The sequence below is a fragment of the Fringilla coelebs genome, assembly GCF_963513975.1.
Source record: "Fringilla coelebs genome assembly, chromosome: 7".
NCBI classification, from domain to species: Eukaryota; Metazoa; Chordata; class Aves; order Passeriformes; family Fringillidae; genus Fringilla; species Fringilla coelebs.
Window position 1 is genome coordinate 20,948,136 of NC_140035.1, and position 24,549 is coordinate 20,972,684.

General features: G+C 38.3%; 1 protein-coding gene across 2 annotated transcripts in view; it reads right to left on the reverse strand.

Annotated features, from left to right (window-relative positions):
• SP3 (Sp3 transcription factor) overlaps window positions 1-24,549 on the reverse strand; it is a 37,087-nt gene that overhangs the window by 9,078 nt on the left and 3,460 nt on the right. Inside the window, exons 3-6 of one of the 2 annotated variants that reach the window (XM_084209489.1) lie at window positions 24,419-24,535; window positions 14,118-14,208; window positions 12,843-14,012; window positions 655-847 (exon numbers count right to left, since the gene is read on the reverse strand). In XM_084209489.1, coding sequence (XP_084065615.1) covers window positions 655-847; window positions 12,843-14,012; window positions 14,118-14,208; window positions 24,419-24,535 — 1,571 coding nt within the window. Of the gene's footprint in view, window positions 1-654; window positions 848-12,842; window positions 14,209-24,418; window positions 24,536-24,549 lie in introns of both variants that reach the window. The other variant, XM_084209488.1, reaches the window with a different exon arrangement.

The window sequence follows — 24,549 nt, forward strand, 5'->3', positions numbered from 1 at the left end:
GTAATATTTTAATGAGCTGCACAATAATAAAGCATAGGTTCCAATGCAACACTGAAGTTTAATGAATTGGAACTTAATACCTCTTTCTTAGTCAAGTCTTACTAATTTTGACTGAAAACAGTTCAAAATTTGTTATTTAGAAATATTATACAAACCTTGTTATATTATACAAACCTTGTTTTTCCTAGGAAACCAATGAATAAGAAAACTAGGAAAACTGTATTTTTGTAACACTCCAAAGCAATTAAACTGTGGAAAACTGCTCAATCACTGAGGAAATGCAGGAACACAGGATTTAATCAAGTTCTTGACATATGACAGGAAGCCAATCACGGATGTGCATATTCCAAAATATTTCATTTTCATATTTTTAGGGCAATATTCTACCCCCCTCACTTGTACTAGGTGACCTCTAACCCCACATTTTTTCAACTAATCTCAAAGGAGTAAACTCAGAAAGGATAGAATAATCTGCTTTTTCATCTGCAAACCCCAAAATGGAAGTGGTAGTCCTTTACTGCATAAACTCCTTTGCATAAGCCTGTAGTTTCCTCTGACTGTAGACAACTGCTGTGAACAAAAGCTCATTTTTTTTCTTGCCCATTATTAATTTTTTATCATTATATGTGTGATATGACACTGAACTTTACATACCTTCCACCACCTTCTTTGCAGTTGGGACATGTACATGCTACTCGGCGCAGTCTTTTTCCCTCCTGATGTGGTTGGTCCCCTTCCTCATCTACGACCTGTACTCTCAAATGTGTTAGATCATTAGTATTCAGTGTAGAATCACCACTGAGCTGCCACTCTTCTGGATCAGGATCCTCTTCTTTAATCCTAATATCTGGGAAAAAGAACAAACACAGTCTGTAAGTAGTCCATTAAACAGACAGAAAGGAAACCATAATGATAACATTTTTTATTCTTGAGAGCACTATGCCAGTCAAAAGTCAACATCCTTAAGCGCATTCTGACATTGCTTCTGTGCCCTTATAACCTGTATTTAAAAGTTTATCTTACTATACATTTCAAAGTTGAAGATAAGCTATAACAAAGCTTTATAACTTAAGTTTGAACTGCTCTTGGTGAGGAATGCTGTCACCAGGAGAATACTGCTTGCTTGAAACTTGGGAAAAGCTGAGGAACAAGAGTTTGGACAGAGGTTGAAGAAAATGTAAACACATGCTTCAAATGATTTTGAGTAGCCATTTCTGTTTCCATGGCATTTCTGAATTAGCGTCACATGAAGTAGCAACAGCCTTTCTCAACGATCTTCAGAAGGTTTTAGTATGCACAGAGATAAATAATGAGAGAAATCAACCTAATAAAAGGTCTTCACCTTTTATTAGGAAATACCTAGATATACCTTTTCACCTTTTATTAGGAAATACCGAGATACCTAAGGAAAACAAATAAATTATTGGCTTTGTTCCATTTCCCCCTTTCACCTGAAATTTATGTCTTCTGCAAAATACAAAGAAAACATTTAGGGAAGAATGTTATTCAGCATTAGACTGCGATAAGCAACAGATGAACCATGTCAATGTTTTGATATACCAGTAGTCAAAATAGGTCTTAGCAGTTTTCTGTATGCAAAAAGGCCTCCTAATTATTCCTTACAGGATGGACATTTGCAAGTATGTGTACCCTCTCCCTACAGAGCATTCATTCAATCTAATCCAAGAATTAATTACAGCATCATAACAACAACTGTTTTAACAAATTTCCATTTTAATAGGAACATCTTCCCCTCAAACACTATTCTGCATTCCCAGGGGACTCCAAGTCTGGATTCCAAAAAAAGACAGTTTGTATGTATAATTTTAGAATGCTGAACCCCAGCCCCTTCTTTGGTTCAGCAGAGTAGTTTACTTCGCATTTTTTCTGTGAAAATGATTAGCCATTAGCACAAACTAATAAGCAAATAAACATAATATAGGGTTTGGTTGGCTTGTTTGTTAGTTTAAGTCTCAAACTAACATCTGTCTATCTTTCTGGACACATTCAAGAGACTGCTTTTCCAGCAACACAAACCCCAATTATCATGTAGACTTTTATCTTTAAACACTGAAAGCTTAACTGAGCATTGTGGCCACTCAAGTTCTTTCTGGGAGTCAGTACATCAGCCATCATATCTTTGTAATGAAGACAAAGCTGCAGATTACCTGATAAAACATAAGAAAAATTGTGCTGGGTCATATGATGAAGAGCATCCTGTCCCAGTAGAGATCAGGAAAGAAACCAATAACAAAATATGTAAAGAGTAATAGTTACCTGGTCTACCTTCAAAATCATCTCCAGTATTCATCCATTTAGAGATAAAGGATATTGCTACACAAAAAATTTGCTTGATGCTAATAGAGTCTTGTCCCAGTCATCCCCAACAGCACAGTTTGCCTTTCTTTTGCACACACATAACCATATACAGGACTGGCCTGCACGCTACATCACTGATGTAACTACAGTTAAAGTCATTCTCTACAAAATCACTGCATTCAGAAGAGAATTCCAGGTCAAAACCAAGGAAGTCTAGAATATTTATCTGGTTTGGCTGCAAAAGTCAGTGTTAGAAATTAAGTTTGCATGAATGGGATAGGCTCTGAGCTGTGGGAATCCAGGAGCAAGCAGTCATATCTGCTGGTTTTTTTCACACGTGGTACAGCTGTGAAAAGCTTGCCCAAAGTCACCTGCACACCTTCGCTGTTACCATCACAATTTCACAATTTCAGACAGCACCATAATAAATATCTTTCATGTGAAGACCTAGAAAACCTGTGGTGACTTCTGGTCTTCTGCATGAACCACCAAACTACCTTTGCTACCAAATTAAGCTATTTTCTGAGACTCGGCTAAAAAATAACTTTACTATCTGTATGTTATAAATAAAATTGGTTTTATATAAGCAAACATTAAACCACTATAAAACCAAGCTTATAGAATTATCTTTCAAATAAGTACTAAGTATACTAATATATTAGAGCAACTTTAGAAAAAAGCTGAAGCCTGATTCACTCTTGCACAAAAGGGCACGTAATAGGAATTTAAATACAGCAAGGCTGCCAGCACAGGCCAATGCAACTTTCCAACCAGTTCTTTAGGACTGTGTGTTACACATTATACTCAAAATTCTTTTACCAATCAAATGTAACACAAAATGTACACTGTATAAGTTCTTGTTTTATTTAAAATAACAATTAAAGTACTGTTAATAAAATAACATACAGTTTCAAGAAGGTCATTTCATTATGATCTCCCTAACATTAGACAGTGGCATATAAGTGTGCCTGCAAAGTCAGTAGCTGAATCCAGTTAAGACTGCATACATATACTTCAAAAGAGACATGCAAAGATGAATGGAACAAATTAGGGTATGGATCTGTGCTCCCAAGACCCAACTACACTACTGAAACATTCCATATGATTTCTCCTATTACACTGACCTCCCAAAGTCACACTCTATTATTAGAGATACACCTAAGAGTAGAAGCATGTCCAAAAAGTCTATTACTGCATGCCAGTATCCATGACTTTCTACCTTCTATGCAAGGTAGTCTGTTCCACTTTACAAACTTTTGTCATGAGTTCCTTCCACTTTTTCATTAGTATCTCTCTATTCCCAGTTTCTCCCAATCACCACCATTACTGCAGCAGCACAGAGACTCATAATAGTTCTATAATGATAGACGCATAATTGGGAAACTTACTTGGACAAAAGAAAAAGCAGGACAGATAAAACATACCTAACAGTTGAGGATACTGGAGAAGACAACAATTTGCATAGATATACAATAGATTCTAGCATTATTCTAAAAAGAGCAAAACTGAAATGAAGACAAAGTAGTACTGTGGTTTTAATTTTTTGCTGTGCTTTCTGGTTATCTTGGTACAGCAGAAAGTGTAGCTATTGCTTTAAATATTCATCAGAAGGACTATCTTCTACTCCTGGCACATAGGAAAGTACAAGATAAACTGGCAGTTTACAGACAGGACTTTTTAATACTTATCTATGCAGACTATACTTTTAACAAAACACAATTAGAAGAAATATCAACAGATAAAGTGTTTATATAGCCTCTGCAGGAGTAGTATAGCAGAGAGTGAACTGCATCAAAACCCAGAAGGAATGTGATTGCCTTAAATGAGGTCCTCAGAAACAATGAATCTGCTGCCCTCCAAGTAGCTTTTACATTATTTCAAGAGATAAGGTTAAAATTCCACCAGTATTTTTTGGAAGGAGGAGTGGGGGCCGCTCACGAAGCTGTTGAAAGGGCCATGGAGAAGAGCTGGAGATTAAGCATTCTCTGATGCAATGGTATTTAAGATTATAAAAATTCATGTAGATACCAGAGAATACGTGTCTCCCCAGTGCTCTTCTAGATGTGCTCTATTCCAATTCATCCTCAACTGAGAGAATTTACATAAACTCTGCAAAAAAAGAAGCCTAAAATAATTTATATAATCCCTAAAGTCATGACAAGCTGATGTAAACACTAGCAAATTTGAGGCAACTTTTGTCTTCTACCAATTAAATACAGGCTAAATAAAGGTTCCATTTTCTTCATTAATGTTTTATTTCCATGCTTTCAAATTTCTATATACCCTTACTTTTAAATTCAAGACTTAGTTCTAGGTAAGTATGAAGGGGAATTTTAGACAAAGACATTGTTTCAAACAGCCAACAGATTCTGGAAAACATATATTGTGTTCAACCTCCTCTTCCTCTCTAGTGTGCTAGATTTGGTTTAGGTTTGGCATTTCCATGATGGAAATTGGGATCTTGGTGAATAATTCTGATCCAAAGGTAGTATTTCATACTCATAGAAAGCCCAGAGCTGGCTACAATACGAAACAAGATTGAGTGTATTTGGCAAATAAAACCAATAAGCATGAGATTTGTTTAAAGTGTTTCAGAGAAGAGTAACTAAACTGACATGATGAAACAATGCAGATGGAAATGCAGTTTAAACTATTATTGAGTACATGTGAACTATAATCTAGTGTGGATTGAAATACTGTTGCCCACTGATATAAAAGTCATTTACCTACTTCTCCAGGTATCAGATAAATGCATCAATTAATCTTCACATCATGTCTTGGTCTGTTTCAACCAGGACTTACGAACATGCTATTTTCTTCATCTACGGAAAGTTTTTAGTTTGCCCAAGAGCCACAGAAAAAGGGGTAAACTGAGAAGGGAAGAGGATACAGATTTTTTACTATATCTGCCTTTGCAGAACGTCACAAAGGCACACTTAGTATTACATTATAACAGTCTACAAAATGTGAGCTTGTAGTTCAGCTGCTTTTTCTAGATGCTGAAAGCCACCCTGCCCTTCCATTCAGCCAAGCTTTAAAAGTTCCTGATCTGAGAACCAGAAATATGGTCTTTGAACTGAAAACAGATTTGCAGCAGCACTGCACATACCTTCCCACCAATTTCCTCACAAAATCACAATCTGACTGCTATTTAAATTGTTTCTGATTGTTTATTTTTCCAAATAGGGGCTTCCCTTCTACCTTTCCCAAGAAAAGAGATGTTAATTCCCACTTCCTTTCCATCTCTTCCTGTTGTTTTCTGTTTTCTCTACAGTTCAAGCCACATTCCCTGGGAATTTAAATTTCTTAATACACTGTTCTTGTTCTTTCCCATCTAAACTGAACGATCTAAATGGAACTTCCTCTACTAGCTGACCAGCTGTTCAAGTCTTTCACACAGGAAACTCAACAGAATTAATGATTTTTACTGATTTGTCCCCAAATCCTAAGTATGAATTTAGACATTTTTACTACACAAGAAATTACAAGGCAACATGAGGTACACAGCAAAGTACCATCTTGAAATACTGGTGGAACCTCAACTCAGAAAAAAAGACTGTCAACTAGATTCAACAACTCTAAATTAGATTTTAAGTTTCTGAGAAAAAATAACTGTTGTGTACAAGCCTAAGAGCAGTACTCAAGCAGTACCAGCAAAATTATTAAAAACACAGCAACAGATTTGCTTCCTTGCAAGAAATGCCACACAGTGTACCTCCAACTGATCCTATACGTTAGTCTAAAGCAAATATTTAAGTATTTAAATGATTAAAGTTCTTTAGCCAGTGCCACCTCAAGGAACACACTACACATCAAGGAACAGTTACTTGCCCTACAGTAACTGTACTCACTTGAGATGTCTACAGATTCAAGATTCTGGATTCTTATACACAGTAATGCCTGCTGCAGCATGCGCTTACTTTTTCTATTCTTCCCACAGCTGAAAATCTAAGAAGGTCTAACTAAATAGGGGAGGAAGAGTTGATCATGCTTAATACTGAAGAAGCCACTAACTCCAGAAATATGTAAGGAAAGCAAGAGGACAGAGAATTCTCTGACCAGCAGGACTAAGTGTTTCTACATAGAAGAATACATAGAAGACTGCTACTAGGGTCAAACGACAGAATTGTCAGCAGTAATTCAGGAAGACAGAACTGTTCAGTAAGTGTTTCTGTCCTGTATTTAAGTAAAAGCCAAATAATTGTCCAACTACTAGATGACAGTGAAAAGCTTCCCACTGACAATAAGTCAGGAGCATGTAAAAACAGCTACGGAAGCAAACACTTAATAAATCAACAGAATGATAATTTTCATTTGACACTTTTTAAGAGAAGTCTGAAGAGCTCTCCGCAGTTTTAATGCTGCAAGCCTTTGGCCATGTGAATGCTCCAGTGGGTTAGAAAAAAGCTAATACTGTGATAATACCGAAAAAGAGTAAACAAAGACTCAAAGAAGTAGGGAGAGAATTAGTGCACTCAAAATGCAATTATATGAACAATTAGATTAAAAACGAATTTTTTTATTTAAATCAATGATGACACCGTTGTTGATATAATATACTTGAGAGTTCTGCACGGCAAGTGTCTTACCAGGATACAGGAAAACACTCTGATTAAATGAAGTACAAGACATACTTGGAATACATGAATTAAATACTGGCATGAATTTTAGATGCAGGTTGAGACCTATCATTTCTCTATGATAAATTATGACAATGTCATTGACAATGTGTATTTCTATCACCTTTCACTCTTGAAATCACTGCCTTTTGAAAAAATATCAGTCTTCTACAAGCAGTAAAAGACAACCCCCCTAAAACCCAGCCTGATCTTCAAGAGGACAATCACAACTAGGGTCCTGGTGAGTATTCTATAGCATTATAAAAAGACTGTCATTGTCCTTGGCAGAAACTTCAGATACTTTCTATGAGCCAGATGCACTAACAAGTTTGGTTCTGATCTCAGAGATCAGAACAAAGTATGTGATCCTGCCAGGCAGTTCAAAAGGCAAGAAAACTGCACAGAACCTGAAACAATGGCCCTAAAGGGCTGAGACTGAAAAAAGACAGAAGATAAGTTTCCAGCCTTCTTAAGTTGTAGTGGCACTGGAAATAAAACCCCTTCCTTCTTTCACTCACTCCATGGATACTTGCCATACATCCCCACAGGTGTATAAGAGTTTTCATTTTGTGTCAGGAATATCTTGTAAAAAGAGTATTTGAAAAATGCAAAAGGAATGTGTACCTGAAACTGGGTAATATATTGTTTTGTGAACATCCTGAGGATATCTGAGACTAAGGTAACGCAAGCAACCTCCTTAGCACTAAGAATCTATACTGCATCCCCAGACAGTCAGCACACACAACATGTATTTACTTAGGAGTAACATAGATGCAAAAACTTTCACCTCACCACCGCCAGCTGTGAAGAAAATTCATTAATAAGCAGTTTTGGAACAAAGAGGAGAAAAGCCCATGAAGTACTAATGCAGAGGAAGGATGAAACAATCCAGTATTTTCAAGAATTTGAAGAAAAAATATCATTCTATTCCACAATAGATATTGCACTAAAAAATTAACCAGACTAACTGAAGTTCTGCAAACTAAGTGAGATAATTTACTATGTGCTGTTATAAGCACAACTGTGAAACACATACAAGCATGATCATCTAATTCTTCCACAATTTATTAATTTCCTTTGAAAATGATGCTAAAATAAGGAATGTAATTTAAGCCTGCTGACAGCAAACTATTTACACAAGATTGGTACATAAATAGCTCTAATTCCTGCACTAACTTAAATTCATCCGTTTCCAATTTAATTTTCATATTAAGAAAATAGTGTGGAGAATTGTTTCAATTGTTTTGATTTTATAACATAAAAACTAAATGCCTCAAATGAAAATTGGATAGCCAGAGAGAGACGTTGTCAAATGAAAATATTTACTTAACATCACTGCTTCAGTTTACTTCATGCATTTCATAAGACTTTTTTCTTTTTTAAATCAGCTTCTATATCAAAATGATACCACGCCCTTGTCTCAAAGTCTTGTTATAAAGAATGCCTTAGAAGGAAAAACTGCTTAACTCAAATTAAAATTAATAAGGTTAAAAACTGAAACTTAAAAAGAAAAAAACTAAGCTGTGAAACACTGAAAACCAGCCAAAACTGTTTGAAAAGTTCTAAATGCTGGAAGAAAGCTATGCTTTAAGTAGCACTCTGCACTACGTCATCTAAAACACTAAAACATTGAAACAACCATCCCAGCAACTAAAACTGTGAATGCTTCATTTTAAATTTTGTTTGCTTCAGCATTTAGACTGTTTTAGGAAACAGATATTAGACCAAAGCCTCACAAGATATCAGCAGATGAAAGATAAATTGTCACTTGGGCAACTATTTACCTTGAAAACTGTCAGCCAATTTTTTGGTCAACTTCAGAGTAGCTAAATTACTCTGGCATGACAAAGCCATCAGATTCCAGCAGGAATGGAATGAAGCTGCCACCACAAACCGCCAGCCACTCCCACTCACTATCAGCTGTGTAAGTTAGCTACAGGCTTGACTCTAAGGTCAATGGCAGCAGGCAGAGGAGTCCTTAAGCAGCTGTGTACACTCCTGCAGAAGAAGAGCTGGGAAGAAAGATGTAGAAATGAAGACCTCAGTTTTGGAGTGACACTTCAGTCAACTCTTGAAAGGAATCCCTTTGACTTGATTCCAGCTGTAGACTAACCTGGAAAACTGTAGGGTAGGGTTTTTTTCTATTAAAATAAATCAATCTTCCAGGTGAGTGTGACTGAGTTGATAAGCAGTAAAGTCCATTCTCAAGCCAATGCTACTTTCTTTCAGGTCATTTGCTAGTGTCTTCAGGTGCTACTGCAATGGTCAAAAGAAGTATATAAAAAAAAAAATTATCCAGCATCCTATAACGTGTTATTACAACCTATATAAGACCTGATAAAATTGCTGGTTTTTTCCAGGAAATAACCAATCCCAAACTGATTCATACATTAATAAATTAGCTGAGACACTATTACAATTAGAATTTGATTAACATCATTAAGTTTCCCTCAGCTGGACAATGGCTTTGGGGCAGGGGGAAAATCCAGTAACTTAAAAATTCTTCCAAGCTGACAAAACTTACAGGATAAGAAACATGAAGGCCAAGTTGGTACATTTCAGTTCCTGATAGTTTTCCAAAATAAACACTACGTTATATGAAATATTTGAAGAAAAAATCTATATAAACATGCTAAAAAAACCTCCACCTTTTTTAACCAGGCAAGTGACTAAATAGTAATGTGAACTGTGCATGTAATGGCTCTGTTTGTTATACACAACACAGTATTTTATTACAAACTGCCAACAAAAGAAGTACACTTCTAGAGAGCTTTCTCAGGTTTAATTTCCTCTCAAGACCAGAAGAGTGAAGCAAAAACACAGGTGAGAAAGGTATCTCCCTGCAGTGCTTAATATATAGATACTATTTGATACAGCTTTTTGCTAGAAAAGCAATGCGGAGGAGTCCCGGCTGTGACTAACCAATACCCTTCCCCTGGTCACCACAGCACTAAGCACAATGAGGAATATGAGCTCTAATAAATATCCTGAGCAGCACAAGCTTGGCCAAGAACAAGTTCACTGCCATGTAGGTCTATGCATACGTATGCCTCCATACGTAGAATGGACATTTCGGTACAACCTTAATTACTGCACATCTTTTGAAGAAAACTGGACATTTACTGGACAAAGCTATTAGTTTTGTATTAGGGTTTCAGTGGTTTTCCATTATGTAAACAAAATGTAGGACCTAGGTAAAGACATTTTTTCCCCTCACACGCAAGCACAGTAAAGATATCCTCTGCTGCCTGCCTGGGGAGTGAGCCTTGGAAGAACACTTCTCACACAACGGGCTGTAACAATGAAAATCTAAAACCTAATTGCTTTACAGCCACACTGCTAACAGAACAAAGTACATTATTTGAACTTCAGATAATTACCAGCCATCTCTGACACAAAACTAGGAATATGTTCTTGAGGGAGAAAAACAGGGAAACCCTTCTTATCTTGCTTCAAAGCTTGTTGGTAGTGGACAAAAAAAAAAAAAAAAAAAAAAAAAGGGAATCAAGTAGCTTCACACCCTTTAACTTCTGTTGTTCTGCTGTCTCTTCCACTTACCTTCTGCTTTCGGTTTAAAATTTAACTGTTTTTCTTTATTTGCAAAACAACAATACACTTTTGACTGGAAAAAAGCCCCCTATGATTTCATAATCTGCTTCTAATTGTGTTTTTATCTCAGACAAAATACCAGATGCACATGGAAAAGACACTGAAAGTCAATCAAGATAATTCAGTTTGATTCTGTCAGAGGCAGTGTCATACTAATCATTACTGTGGAGAAGTGAGCTTCTTCTAACATAAAGGAAGGGCCAATTACATTCTCCCCAAATTTAGGGAATGGCAGTTTTAATACCTTCCAATCCATTTATTATTCCTAGACAAGTAGGAAAAATGTTACTATAAATCTCCATCTTATCTTTAATATAACCAGGTGTTTATAGCTATGCACTTCTGGGGAGAGTTTCTGCTATTCATCCAGTACTTCTGCCTATTCAATCACATTTCATATATCCCATTTAGTCTCTTGCCTTCCCATGTGAAATTCCTTATAGGAGAATACAGTTAAAGAACGCTTGATGGAACTCCCTTGCATTTTATTATAAACCACCATTGAAACACTCTTGAGAATCATCAACAGACAAAACTATATACACCACAGATCAGACTCAACTTCTTTCTCATGTGCCCAGGTTTGGGATTTTTTTGCTTTCTTTCTCCTTTTCCTTTCTATTCTTCTTCTCAAGTTTCTGCTGCATTACTCCACAAGCAGTATCATTAGCTACATGATCCTATACTAAATATAAATCTCAGAAATAATCCTCCTTGTATTAGCCAGAGAGCTAATAATAATTAGTAAAGGGCTCTTTTTCTGAGACTTAGATTCTGACATCTGAGTTTAGCTGTATTAACATGCAGAATATATGCTTTTTGTACTGACATCTATATCCTCAGAGCTAACAATGTGTGATGGACACAAACCAAGACTTCCTGTGGTCACTATAACAGAAAATTTAGGAATGAAGATTAGACAGAAGAGCAAATGCTGTGAGCAGAGCATAACCCTTTGGTGCTGTTGTCTACGAGCCAATGAAAAGTAGGCTTACCTACATCTGAATAACTTTACTTGATGGTAAGTTCGTAATACAGAAGTAAATTCCAAAACAAAATTAACTAAAAAACATCCCAGCACAGTATTTTCAATTCAAATTTTAGATTTCAAATGGGAAAGCAAGCTTCTTGATATAGAATACAGCAGCTTCAGTAACTATATAGGTATTAAAATGACTAGCCTTTTGAAACAAAACTCAGCAGGTCTTCTAGACATGTTTCACTTAACATTGCATTCTTCTCACAAGCTAAAATAGACATATAAACCATGCACGCTTCACTTACACATTTATGCTTCAGTATTTTGATGAAGATCCAGAGGGCTGGATCACATGGTTATAGCAAAACAGGGATTCCCAAACTACTTTGTGACAGTTCCCCCCAAATGACCTCTACTGCCCCTCGTAACTAGCCTGGGCACAACCCAAAAATGTGTTAAAATGGCTCCTGGTATAGCAAAACCTCCTGAACTACAATCATCTCTTTTTTTGTTTAGCTAGTTATGGCCCAAAATTTGGAATGGACTGTATCAAATTTATCAAAAATAAACAGGCATGTTTATTTCTTCTCACCTTAAGAAACGCCTGTTTTAAGAAAACAATATTTTTTCTCCACCGAGATAAAACACTGTGATAGTCAAAATTAAAGATTGTACTATAAAAAATAATACAAGTAAGCAGTACTGAAAATTCACACATACTCTTAAGCATAGCCTCCATTTTGATATATTCATGCTTGTTTCACTGACCATTACACAAGTTTCCTATATCATAGTAACACTGACAGTAAATCAGTAGGAAATTAATTTAACGAAAGGGCAGGTGAATAACAGTATCTCAGGGGGTCTGAAAATTTTAAGAGGAAAAAAAATTGCATCAACAGAAATATTTGTATCTTCCATAGAAATGTCATCTATTCAGGACTAGGAAGAAGGGATATGTTAATGATACTGATGCCTTAGAAGAGTGGCAGCTGATAGCCAGATTTCCCCCTTTTCAATTTCAATACAGATCTTCTCCAGGGTAAGACCTCGAAGTACAACACTAAACTGGTGTTAACTAATGCAACTATTTGGGAGTTACATGAGCTTATACTAAAAGGAGTGAGGTAGGACTATGTTTTAAAATTACAGTTTCTAATCGAATTACATTTTCAAATAAAATCCATCATCAACATGTCGAACCCACCGTATTTGTAGGCTTCAACAGAAAGACAATGATATTCTGATTATCGCCATTTAAACCAACAACATGCAGTAATAAAAACCAGTCTTTTGTAAAAGAGTAAAATAAATACCTGCAGGACTGCCAGCATTTTCTCCTTGATGCAGCTGAATACCAGCAGAATCTATAGAGTTTACTGTAACTGTCTGTAGATTTGGCAATTGAGCAGTGCTTAGACTAACTGGAGTTGATGTCAACGCACCACCTGCTGCAACTTGACCAAGGGTGAGAGTCTGCACAGGAGTCAGAGTAATTTGTTGACCAGGTGCATTCTGAATTTGCAAGTTCTGCAAGTTCTGAACTCCTTGCACTTGAAATGTCTGCCAGGTTATCTGCCCGGAAGGGGTCACTGTTTGTGCCTGAATTAAGAAAGTTCCAGGATTCAGCTGCAGTTGAAGATTTTGAAGAGCCTGTTGAGATATACTTTGACTTGCTTGAACACCATGGATTGTCTGTTGCGCAATACCTTGTACAATCTGGGCTTGACTGGTTGGCTGCTGCGACTCCTGTAGCTGTATGTGTTGTACAATTGGCTGTGCTGTGGAGACCTGAATATTCTGAGCCTGCGTGTCATCAGAGACTGATGTCTGGATGTAATTTCCCTGAAGATCAGAACCATGAACTTGACCACTAGTTGTGGTCAAGTCATTTGCATTTTGTTCCAATATACTTGAACTGTCTATGGTAACGGGCAATTGTGATGAAGATGACGTTGGCACAAATAAGTCATTGTCAGTGGCAGTTTCTGTAATTTCAGGAGAAACTTGCTCACCAGTCCTCTCAGAAGTATCTGAACTATCCATGGCCTGTCCGGTATTTATCAAGTGCCCGTCTGCATTAATGCCTGCTGTCATGGTTTGAGAACCACTGCCAAGTCCCAGAGAATCTAGATCAACACTATTAATGGGTACAAAAGTAATGTTCCCTGGCAGTCCAAGAGGGACGTTAGCAACCACTTGTGCTTGGCCAGGGTAAGACGAACCACCAATTGCAACTCCCTGAACCTGGACTTGACCAGACTGACCAGATAAGATATTCTGAATATTAGCTGAAGATGTTCCAGAGGCAATGATGGTTTGATTCGAGCCAGGAATGATCTGAATTTGACCAGTTTCTTGATTTATACTGCTATTATCAGAAGAGGCTGCAAAGCCAAGTTGAACCTGCTGACCATCCGCTGTCTGGATCTGGGGTATTACTTGGTATTGTACGTTAGACACTGTACCATTCGACGAATCTGATCCTGGTGCAACAGAAAAGATTTGTTGATTTTGCAAACTCTGAATAGGAAGGACATACTGCCCACTTGAAGTTACTGTGGCAGCACCTGGAATCTGTACTATATTACCAGCTTCATCCTTTATAGTGGTAGGAGCTGCCGACAAGACCTCCCATCTGTTTGGAGCTCCAGCTAATTGCACAGAAGCCAAATCTCCTGTCTGAATAAAAAGAAAAAAGAAAACAAAAAATTAAAACAAACGTTGCACAGACTATGTGTTAGACCAGTCATGCAATTCAGCACTAGATATTGATACACTACTGGAAAACACGCAGTACAGCTCATATGACCATCAGCAATCGGACCAAAACTATGAGATACGGATTTTATAAGGATCTACTGCCTAAGTCAGGGTAGCCAGCCTGCGGGTCATGAGCTGCACGTTGCTCGCAAACATGTCAACTGCAGCTCCTATGTCACGGGTACGTCAGGTGACCAGCAGTAGGGTTATTCTGGTGGCAGGGCTGCTGGGTAATCCAAACCCCTGGCTGTGGGAAGGAGGGAGCTGGCAGGGGCTGCTGGAGTTCTCCTCACCAACTTACCCTGAGACTCAGAAACACTCTTTGCCTAGCTAGGCACCTATTACACACAAGTGGAGGAACCGCCATGAAGCCAGTGGCGTCTCTATCTCCTGGAGCTCCACTGCTTTTCAACTCTGTTCGCTATTTGTGCATGTTGTGACTCCCAGCAGTACAGAGAATGTTAAGAAATGATGTAGGCACACAGTTGGAAAGATAGGACAACCTCATTTTGCTACACATAACACAAAGCTCTAGTATTTATAAGCTTGTAGGAGTTAGTTTCGCTAAGAAAGAAGACTTCTAGACTAAGAACTTTTACACTGAAATCATATTTGTATTAGTCATATGCATCAGTTAGGGGAGGGAAAAAAAAATCTATCTTCATTAAGGTGGAACAATAGAAAAAGCTAGTGTTTCAGAGTAGACCCCAGATGCTTAAAGAACCTATTATGCATTTGGTTTTTATTCAGTAAAGGAAAGGTAAATTGCACTTACCTCTCTTTACCAAAGCAAGCTTTTTCAGAATAGAGTATTAAGAATTAGATTTAACATTCTGCAATGCCTAGCACAGATTTGCATAGTCAACCAGCTTGGTATTGTAAGTAACCACCAATCTAAAAAATATGAAGTGTCTCCTATCTGTTTAACCATACTACAGTAAACCAATGGAAAAACTTAATTAATAGCAACATGTAACTAACTTTTCCTACAACCAATTCAGCTCTGTGAAACAAATCTAGTCTCTCTGGCAGAGTCCAGAGGACACAGAAAGAACAGCTCTGGTTTGTCCTTCTGCACTCATCCTGTGGTCGCTCCTGGTAGGGAAGTTACCAGAACAAATCACAACTTTTTTGTGATGCTGCATTCTGACTCCCTTTAGACCAAAACCAGGACATGCAAAATACAGCACACATCTAGTTCTTTCCTAACACAGCATTGAGACCAGCCAGTCTGAAAGAATCCTGCAGCATGCACCTGAGTGAATTTAGTCCACAGCATTAGATGGGACTTTGTTAGTTTCACATTTTTATCCTATCCCAGCCCATAACACTACAATGCTTACATGTAAAGGAAAAATAGTGTATTTAAGTCTGAGTACTTAGTAGAAGAAGTTTTACTGTGCTTACCAAGCTTCATTTTCAATAAGGAAATACTTATTATTGTTCTAAATTCTTCTCAAGAACTATAAAAATAATTATTGTGCAAAAAACAAAAGAATGCTGGCCTTCTTCAGCCCTCAAAGACACAGACCATTGACTCTTATTAAGAGTTGGTCTCATTGATCCATGGGAATCCTTTCCAGCTCAAAATATTCCATGATTCATAAGTGTGATTGATAATTTTTCAGGTAGTATATTAGTAAATAGATTCACTATTTACTAACAGAATCTATTAGTCAATAGATACAGTAAATAGATCACCAGAACAAAACTAATTGTATGGCCTTAATGCTTCAAGGAAAAGAAACAAAAGAAAGAGAATAATAATTCTCTTTTATTATTTTCTTTCCCTCTTACACTGATCAACCTTTCATTTGAAAAACTTATTTCAATTTTTTTGGTCTTTTAAGTTTGTAACTTACAGTACTAGAAGAAAAAAACATGAAATATTCCATATCACATATCTTACCTAGAAGAAGGCAACAAGTTCTATTTTCCTCTGCTACCACATTAGCTTTATAGACTTATGTTTAATATTACTTGAAGTTGCTGAAATGCTGATAAGAAAGTTCATAACTACTCAATTCACAAGCATATAAATACCTATTAACTGAAGGTTTCATAAAATATCAAAAGACCTATAAAAATCGGGGTAAACATCAGTCAGAAAATACCAAAAGCAAAAATATGACTGTGATATGTTTCAAGTGTGTCATTATAAAATAAATGTATAATATAATGTGTTGATAGCTGTTGGAACAAAAGAGAAAGGAAAAGCAATAGAAACCATTACAAGTCTGATATAATTTCTCACTGATTGAAAACTATGTACAAGCAAATGTTGAAAGCTTAGGTTAAACTGGACTGATCTAATATGCAGTAACATGTCAATGTCTATTCATATGTAATATCCTCCACAGAAATACTTCAAAAGGAACCTGTCTCCTTAGTGATATGGAAATGACCTACTTTATTCTTCTCCCAAAACATATGTTGATTTCCATATTGGCATTTTCATGTTAGGCACACATCTCACGTTTTCATGATCTAGTGAAATCTTCCCTCAAAACCTGCTCTGCAATGATTTTAGCACAATAGAGCCAATCTTTTAGTAGATGCACTTGTCAGTCCATGGAGAAGTTCAGGGCAGCCACGCATGAGGATACGAAGCTATGCTGCACATACAACATAAAATGCCTGTTACATTGCTCTTACAGCTGGCTGTATCAGACACCACCAGCTGAATCATGTGGAGGGAGGAGCAAAAAGAGGGTGAGGTTTTCAAGAAGCTATCTGGCAGCTATCAAAATTGCTAGCATTAAAGCATGAAGAAAATCTGTATGGTAAAGAGTATTTGAGGATGATCTCTGATCTCAAATGGTCATCATCAGCCTGTCATAACAAGGTTAACTGTTACGTTTTTTTCACAGTCTGTTGAGACAAGAAGACATTTCTTGGACTTCTTTTCCTACTAACTAAAGAGTAACAACCGTTCTTTACGTCCTCAGACAATTAAGCACTTTTGTAGTAACTCAGAAGTTCTGCCACTGATACATGAGCAGCAACATCTGCAGCCCAGTCACTTACTGAGCTTTACATTCAAAATACACCAGTTTGTTTGCTGTCTCAGCCATCAGTGGAAATTATTTAGAGGGTAGAGATAAAACAACAGTTTCCTTATCAACTGATACTCAGGCAGCAGTTATTTGGCAGCTGCTCCTTTAAGAGAAGGCTGGACTGTTTCAATCTAAAGGCTGTTTCAAGAAGACGGGACAAAGATCTGAGGAAAGTTCAGCACTACTCAGCCAAGAAGGAGAGAACAGGAAGCAATAGGAATTCACTAGAAGCAGCATCAGGAAACAAGAAAAAGAGACAGGAACAGAGCAAAGAGAGTAGGTGACACAAGACATAGGATGAATTAAAATCAAATTATATGTCCACCTGAAGAAAGGTCAAGTACCAACAAAGAGTCAAAGCTACAACCACTGTTCAGCCTGTCTTTTGATTTTTTAACAGGCCTTGTATAATTTCCAGTGGATAAAATAAAAAGATGTCTCTGAGAAAAAAGTCTCATCCCTGAAGAATCATGAGCCATGATAAATAAAAATCTAGTAATCATCTTGTTCAATATATTTGGATAAAATTACAGCAACATGAAGTCAAATGTGGAAGGAGATAAAAGAAAGATAGAAGATAAAATACCTTTCAGAAGTGTCTAAATCATACTGAATGATAGGACTTGATAAAAAAATAAAATATACTTCACCGAAGTAAAATGGAGAGGAGGAAAGCAGAGAAAGACCCCTGTGAGAACTGGTATTTGTTGTAGACACCTGCATCTCAACATGTCAAATGGGCACATGCCATTAGCCATCAGTATTTTATTACAAAAGTCTACCAAACTGCTGGTGGACATCTTTTTACTGCACTTTTCAGAAAGCCACTTTTGCCCCATTTAGCCCTGGAGCAAAAGCATCAGCCAAACAACCAGAGGTGGAATGATAATGAATCATGAGCTGCTAAACATTCAAAAATCACACACCTAATGAAGAAGATTGGACACTGCCTCATCCAAATTGTTGTTTTATGAAAGAGTTAGGGTTCTAATGCATGGGTTTAATAATACCATGTGTTTACCAAGCTACAGTAAACTATCTGTGCATTCTTAGGTCATTACAAATACAAGATAAAATGCACTTGCTTCAACTCTTTCATTAAAGTGTGAGCTAATACATTCTATCTCGTATTTGCCATAGGTTAAAAACATGTTCAACATCAGTCATTGTGGTTCAGCTGACACAAAGCTGTTTGTTAAGACAAATTAATTCTGTTGCATGTTTGAGCCCTCTGCCAGTGAAGCCACTCAATTTAGAGAAATACCTCTGCCCAAATCAAATGTTTGGAAAAACAAAGAGCATTTTGGGAAAAATACATATTATCTGGGGCTGCTTAAAATCTTATTTTAAAAGAAACTCCAATCTGGTGAAATATTTCTAACTGTATCTCAGTTAAAGAATATCTACATCTTTTTGCTTGACATGGACAACTGGAGCCAAAACTTCATCAGTTTGTTATCAATCAGCACAAGTTCAGAACTTTTCCAAATTATTACAATATCCCTGACCTTAGTAGAAACAAGGAAGCTGAGGTACTAAGAAACAAGGCATGGCAACAAGGAGACATTTTTAACTAGATCATAGGTAACTTCTTTTGTTTATTAAGTAGTAAATCTATATATGTATACGAATCTCAATGTAGCTGCATGCCAAATTAGCATTCTGTGGAATGGTTTGGTTTTTTTCTGCTTTCAACTCAGCTGCTGAAGGGTCTATCAAATCATCAAGAGAACAAGAGGACCTGGGATCAGTCAGCCTCACATCTTGATCTTTGGGAAGGCAATGGAGCAAATAACCTTGAAAATAACCTTGAAAAAATTAACCTTCAAATAATCTTGAGGGGTAAAAAAAAAAATAAAGTAGTGATCAGAAGAGTCAGCCTACACTTAGGAAGGGGAAATAATGCTGAAATAACTAATCTCACAATGCCCTATGATGAGAAGACTAGCTTGGTAGATGGGCTTAGGCAAGACATATTCTTTATCACTACATTAGTCAGGCTTTTGACTCTGTCCTCCATAACATCAGAAAAAGCCTCTTTCTTATATCATATGGGTTATCAAACACTGGAACACGCTGCCCAGAGAGACAGTGGAGTCTCTAACCTTGGAGGTATTCAAACCCACTGAACACAGCTCTGAACAACCTCCTCTCACTGACTCTGAGCAAGGAGGGGCAAACCAGGCATTCTCCAGACATCCTTACCAGCCTCAACTTTCTATGAAATCTTAGACTTCTTGCTAATGTTTAATATTAGAGAACTTGTTTGTCTATGCTGTTTTTAAATATGGAAATGCTTTAAAACATACAGTTCCTTGCTTTCTCCAAAACTATTAGGAGAAATAAAACAAAAATTTTTAAGAACATCCCTAAAGCACCTTCTAAAAGAACTTCAACACTTGGTTCTGAAGCAGTATTAGAAAGACATAACTGGAATACAAAACCAAAGAACATTTTAAAAGGTGAGTTTCTGGACAGCAGCATGACAAATACATTGTTAGGCATCACATTCTAGTGAAACTTCTTTGTTTTGCAAAAGTAGAGAAGAGAGAGAAGCAAGACAATTCCAGGCAGACTTTTCTATAGTGGCTGAACATGTCTGGTGCATCTGTTCACATCCAGAAACCTAGCATCAGGAAGCTATCTTATCACAAAAGCAAAAATGGATGTCAGAATAATTCTGAACTTCCTCAAAATAACCATATAGGCCAGAAACCTAAGTAGTATGGTTAACTCCGACACACGTGGCATTCAGGCATATTTTTGCCTAGTGGATGGAAAACATGAAATTTTAAACGCCTTCCTCTTTCTCCATCCTGTCAGCACTATTCCTACTTCCTCCTAAACTGAGTTTAAACTAGGTGCATCTCAGATGATTAATCTTTTGAGGCATAAATTAACTATAATTCCAGACTTTCATTAAATTCTGGGAAGCACTTATAGTCAATTCTAAAGCTCAAGATATGCCAAAGCAGTCTTAAAATACTCCAACCTTTACTTGTCCAAGATACACAGAACTGCTTTGTCTACTGCGGAAGAATTATACTCATCTTCCCCACATATGCAAATTATTAACCTGTCCAAATGTTTTCTACATCTTGTTGGTAAGCAACAACACAAATAAATCATATAAATAATTCCTCCCAACTTTTTTTTTAAAGGCTAGCAAATCAGTGCAGCCCACTTCACACAAGATGCATCTACACACCTCAGCTGGGGCAGTCATCTCTGACAGCTCCCATTCTTTGGCAGCTGTCAGAGCCACCAGTTTTCTCAGCCAGCCTGCCACTCTTCCCAATTCACCCGCCTTCCAGACCTCCCATACAACCTCCCAGCAGTCTTGCACCCTATCCTCACCTATCCAGTCCCACCCAGCACAACCGTAAGAATGGCCCTTGGGAGCATGAGAGTTCCAAGACAGCCTTTAGCTTTGCATTACAGTGAAGTAAGACAACATAAACAACTGGTTATCATCTCAGCTTTGTAGCTTCTTAAATGATCATCTGATCATGCTACAATCATACAGCTGGCCATCAAGGCTCTGCCTGACCTAAATATGTCTGCTCTTTTGTTTCCTCCCTTATGTATAGGGTTACCATCTTCTGCTTTGCTTCTCATTTTCACCTAATGCTAAAATCTTTGCAGATGTTTAAACTGGAATGAAACTAGAGTATTTATACCTAAATGAAAAAGAATTTATTACTAAGTGAAAAAGCAAGATCCAAACTAAAACTTCTCAGATTTTGAACTCCAAAGACAAAGACATCCTAAGATGCCAAAACATGAGTCGTCATTCTAGGTCAGGCAGTAGCACACACCATCCCAGCAAGGCTCTCACACAAACCAGCAGACAGCAATATTCAAGGCAACGTTCCCATGGCAAGTGTTTAAACCAACCATGGATGTAGCAGTATGGCAACCAAGGAAAAGACGCTCAGGTAAATAAGCCGCAAACTCAAGGCATCTACATTCATATCAAACACCATCAGGCAACATACTGGTGTTGTTGATTATTAGGCAGAGTAAATCATGGTGTCAAAGCTGAAAGACTGCAATCTTAATCAATGCACAAAGACAAGACCAGCAGTAATGCCCGCTAGTGCCTCTCATCTAAAAAGAAATACAGTTCCAACCAGAATCATCGGCCAAGCTGAAAACCTGCCAGGTCATTGGCAGGATGGAAAGGAGAAGAAGGTTGAGTTTAGTTCTGTCAATTGCCTTCTTCATTTGCTTTTCATTACAAGCAGGTGCCATTTTCATTAGTCTTTTTACTTCCTCACTAATCCTTTCAGTGGTGTTATAGCAATGAGCATTCAATCAGTAGGCCTGGACTCAGATACCGATACAGAATCATAGGATAATTTCAGCTGGAAAGGACCTCTGAAGGTCACCTGGTCCAACCCCTGGGCTCAAAGCAGGGCCAGCTAGATCATTACAAACACAATCACATTTGCTTCAGCTCTTCCTCAAATCCCAGACACACAATATTCCCTGCGTTCCTAGGGGAGTTTTGCTGTTGCTTTTAAATCATACTGCTGGTCTCTTGGGGAGCAGCTGCAGCATACCATTTCAGCCAGGAAAGCAGTATGCTAGCCCAGCGTGCTGGCTCCAGCCCTGCCAGTTTCTACCAAGCAAATGTCAGTAAAACAGTAACAAAACAACCCTGAAACAACAGCATCGCTATCCATTGACCTGCAGGCTCTTCAGGCACTTCTAAGAGGAAATACCTAGTTTAACTTCTACTATCCATTAGTGTAGATTGAGAGTTCTACCAGACGTTCAGCAGTCAGAACTGCAGTCCAAGTATACAATATAAAAGGAAAGAGCTGCCCTCCCACTGCTACATTAGGCCCCATCACCCATGCACAGGTCTCAAACTGATTGAGCTATACTCCTGGGAAAGGGATGAACATCACAAACTGCAGGAAGAGAATCATGTCTGTCTGTGCATATAGATTTCATTTTCCATACAACTTATGAGGTACCTACAATGTAAGACTTTTTAGCTTCCTCCTTCTTCCACCCTCCAATGTGATAAATACAGAGGACCAGAACAAAAAAGACCCTTTACTGCACTAAATCTCTTTCGTTCTTCTGTTTTTCCCAAGGAATGTATTTCAGGGCCTTTACTCCCTCCCCTCTCTTTATTAAGGTAATATTAATTAACTCCAGTGTCTAGTTCAGCTACTGTTAGGTATCTCCTTCAATTTATATTTAGTTTCCACCAAAAATATTCTGAATGATTCAAAAGTTAGGTTGTAGGAGTGTAAAAATTACCAGAATGCTATAACCTAACTCACAGAAGATATGTAGGAAGGGCCTATCTTCAGGTATAGAAAGTAGTGAGTGAGCTTATATTCACTTAAGTTTTTAACTAAGCTTTTGGCTTCTCTTGAATTGCATTTGCTTTCCCCTAAAAAGCCTCTTAAACATTACCACAACAACATATTAACTTAATAGGAGCAAAGAAGTACCACATCAAAACTGTTTTGCCCATTTTGAACTGCCAGGAACCATGTGTCCTGCACCAGCATCCTAGTATCCTGTTAGACCTACTGCTCATCCTAATCAATCAATCCATCCCCAAGATGCACAATTCCAGCTGTACAGCAAGAACAACCTTAGAGTTCGATATAGGAAAGCAAGCAATCATTTAAACATCACCTGTTTCTCAGTATGCTCGTCAGCACTGTATGCATCCAGTACTATGAAACAAATCTTAGAGGTATCGGGCACTTTAAAACATCTAGAAAGATTTTTTAAAACACATTGCTCGAGCAAATAAATACATTTGGCAGAAAGGATGCTTGAAAGGGGTTGGAATCCTAATACATTTTTGAGGTCTGTCATTAGTCAACAACCTGCTGTATGACCTCAGACAGCTATTTTGCTTCAGTGTCCCTTTACATAAAGTAAGCTGTAATGTACAGATGAAAAGTATTTTAAAGTTTAACAAGTATTTAGAAACTTCTATCAGTAACACTTTGACATTTGTTAAAAAGACAAAGCCACTTCATCCACCAGTACAATGCTTTGCAGTTTTTCTTCCTATTTGCAAAATCCTAACACCATTCAAGGCTGTTGCACAGCAAGTTTAAAAACAAGACTTGCTTTAAAAGAAGAAAAAGAAAAATGCACATTTTTTTTCTAATTTTAAATATGTTTTTGTAAAAAAAAACCAAATTAGAGGTAATATGCGCAATTTCCCAAGGGCCAAGGCCAAAAAATTACATCACATCATTTTAGAAGATATTTTGGAACTCTCTTTTAATATATGAATATTTTTAGGTATCAGTTATTTAGAAATGCACAATCTCTTTGAATTTTATGAGCATATGTCAACAGGAGATTTAGCTAGACCAATTAAGGAACATGAGTTTTCATTAGGCTTTTGTTATGGGGATTGTTAAACTAGCTTCAGCAAGAATACGTTTCTAGTCTGCAAGATCCATCTCATCACACCAGGTCCCGAGGTCATCAAGGTTCCTTTCAGAGGCAACGGCGCATGAGAGATAAGGACAGAAAATGCTACGAGGAACCGCATGATAACCCTCCTTAGAAAAACAGCGCGATACAGGAAGCAGCTTTCCACCACCGCGTTCGCTTCTAAACAGCCATTTTACTTCACTACATCCTTCCCTACAGCCAGCCTTCATTTTGTGTTCCTGCCTGGCTGCGCGGTTCCAGGCTGACAGCCTAGCGGGGATACCGGGGGCGCGCTCAGGTGGAGGTGAGATGCCTCCCAGCCTCTCCGGGTTCCGAGCGAACCGTTCCGGTGCCAGGGTCGGGGGAGGGAGGCTTCCCGCCTCCCCCCGTTTTTGAAAGTAAATGAAGGCGCCGCTCCCAATGGCGGGGGAGGGGGGAGCTTGGCTCCCTCCTCCTCCCGGGAGCCCGGCTCCTCCTGGAGAGGCAGGGGAGCCCGGGGACCCCTCTCCTGGCAGGTCGGCCCTGCTATCGTCCCTCCCCCCGGGCGGGCAGTGCCGTGTGTCCCGTCCCTCCCCCCGGGCGGGCGGGCTGGCTGTGCTGTCTCTCCCCCCGGCAGGCCGTGCGAGAGCGGCGGGGCGGGCACTCACCGCTCCGGCAGAGTGAGAGGCAGCGGCGGCGGCGGCGGCCTCATCCTCCTCCGGCGACGGCGGGCCGATCTTGCTGCAGGTGGCCGCCAGCAGAGCGAGCGGTGACGGCTGCGCGTCCTACCCACAATGGG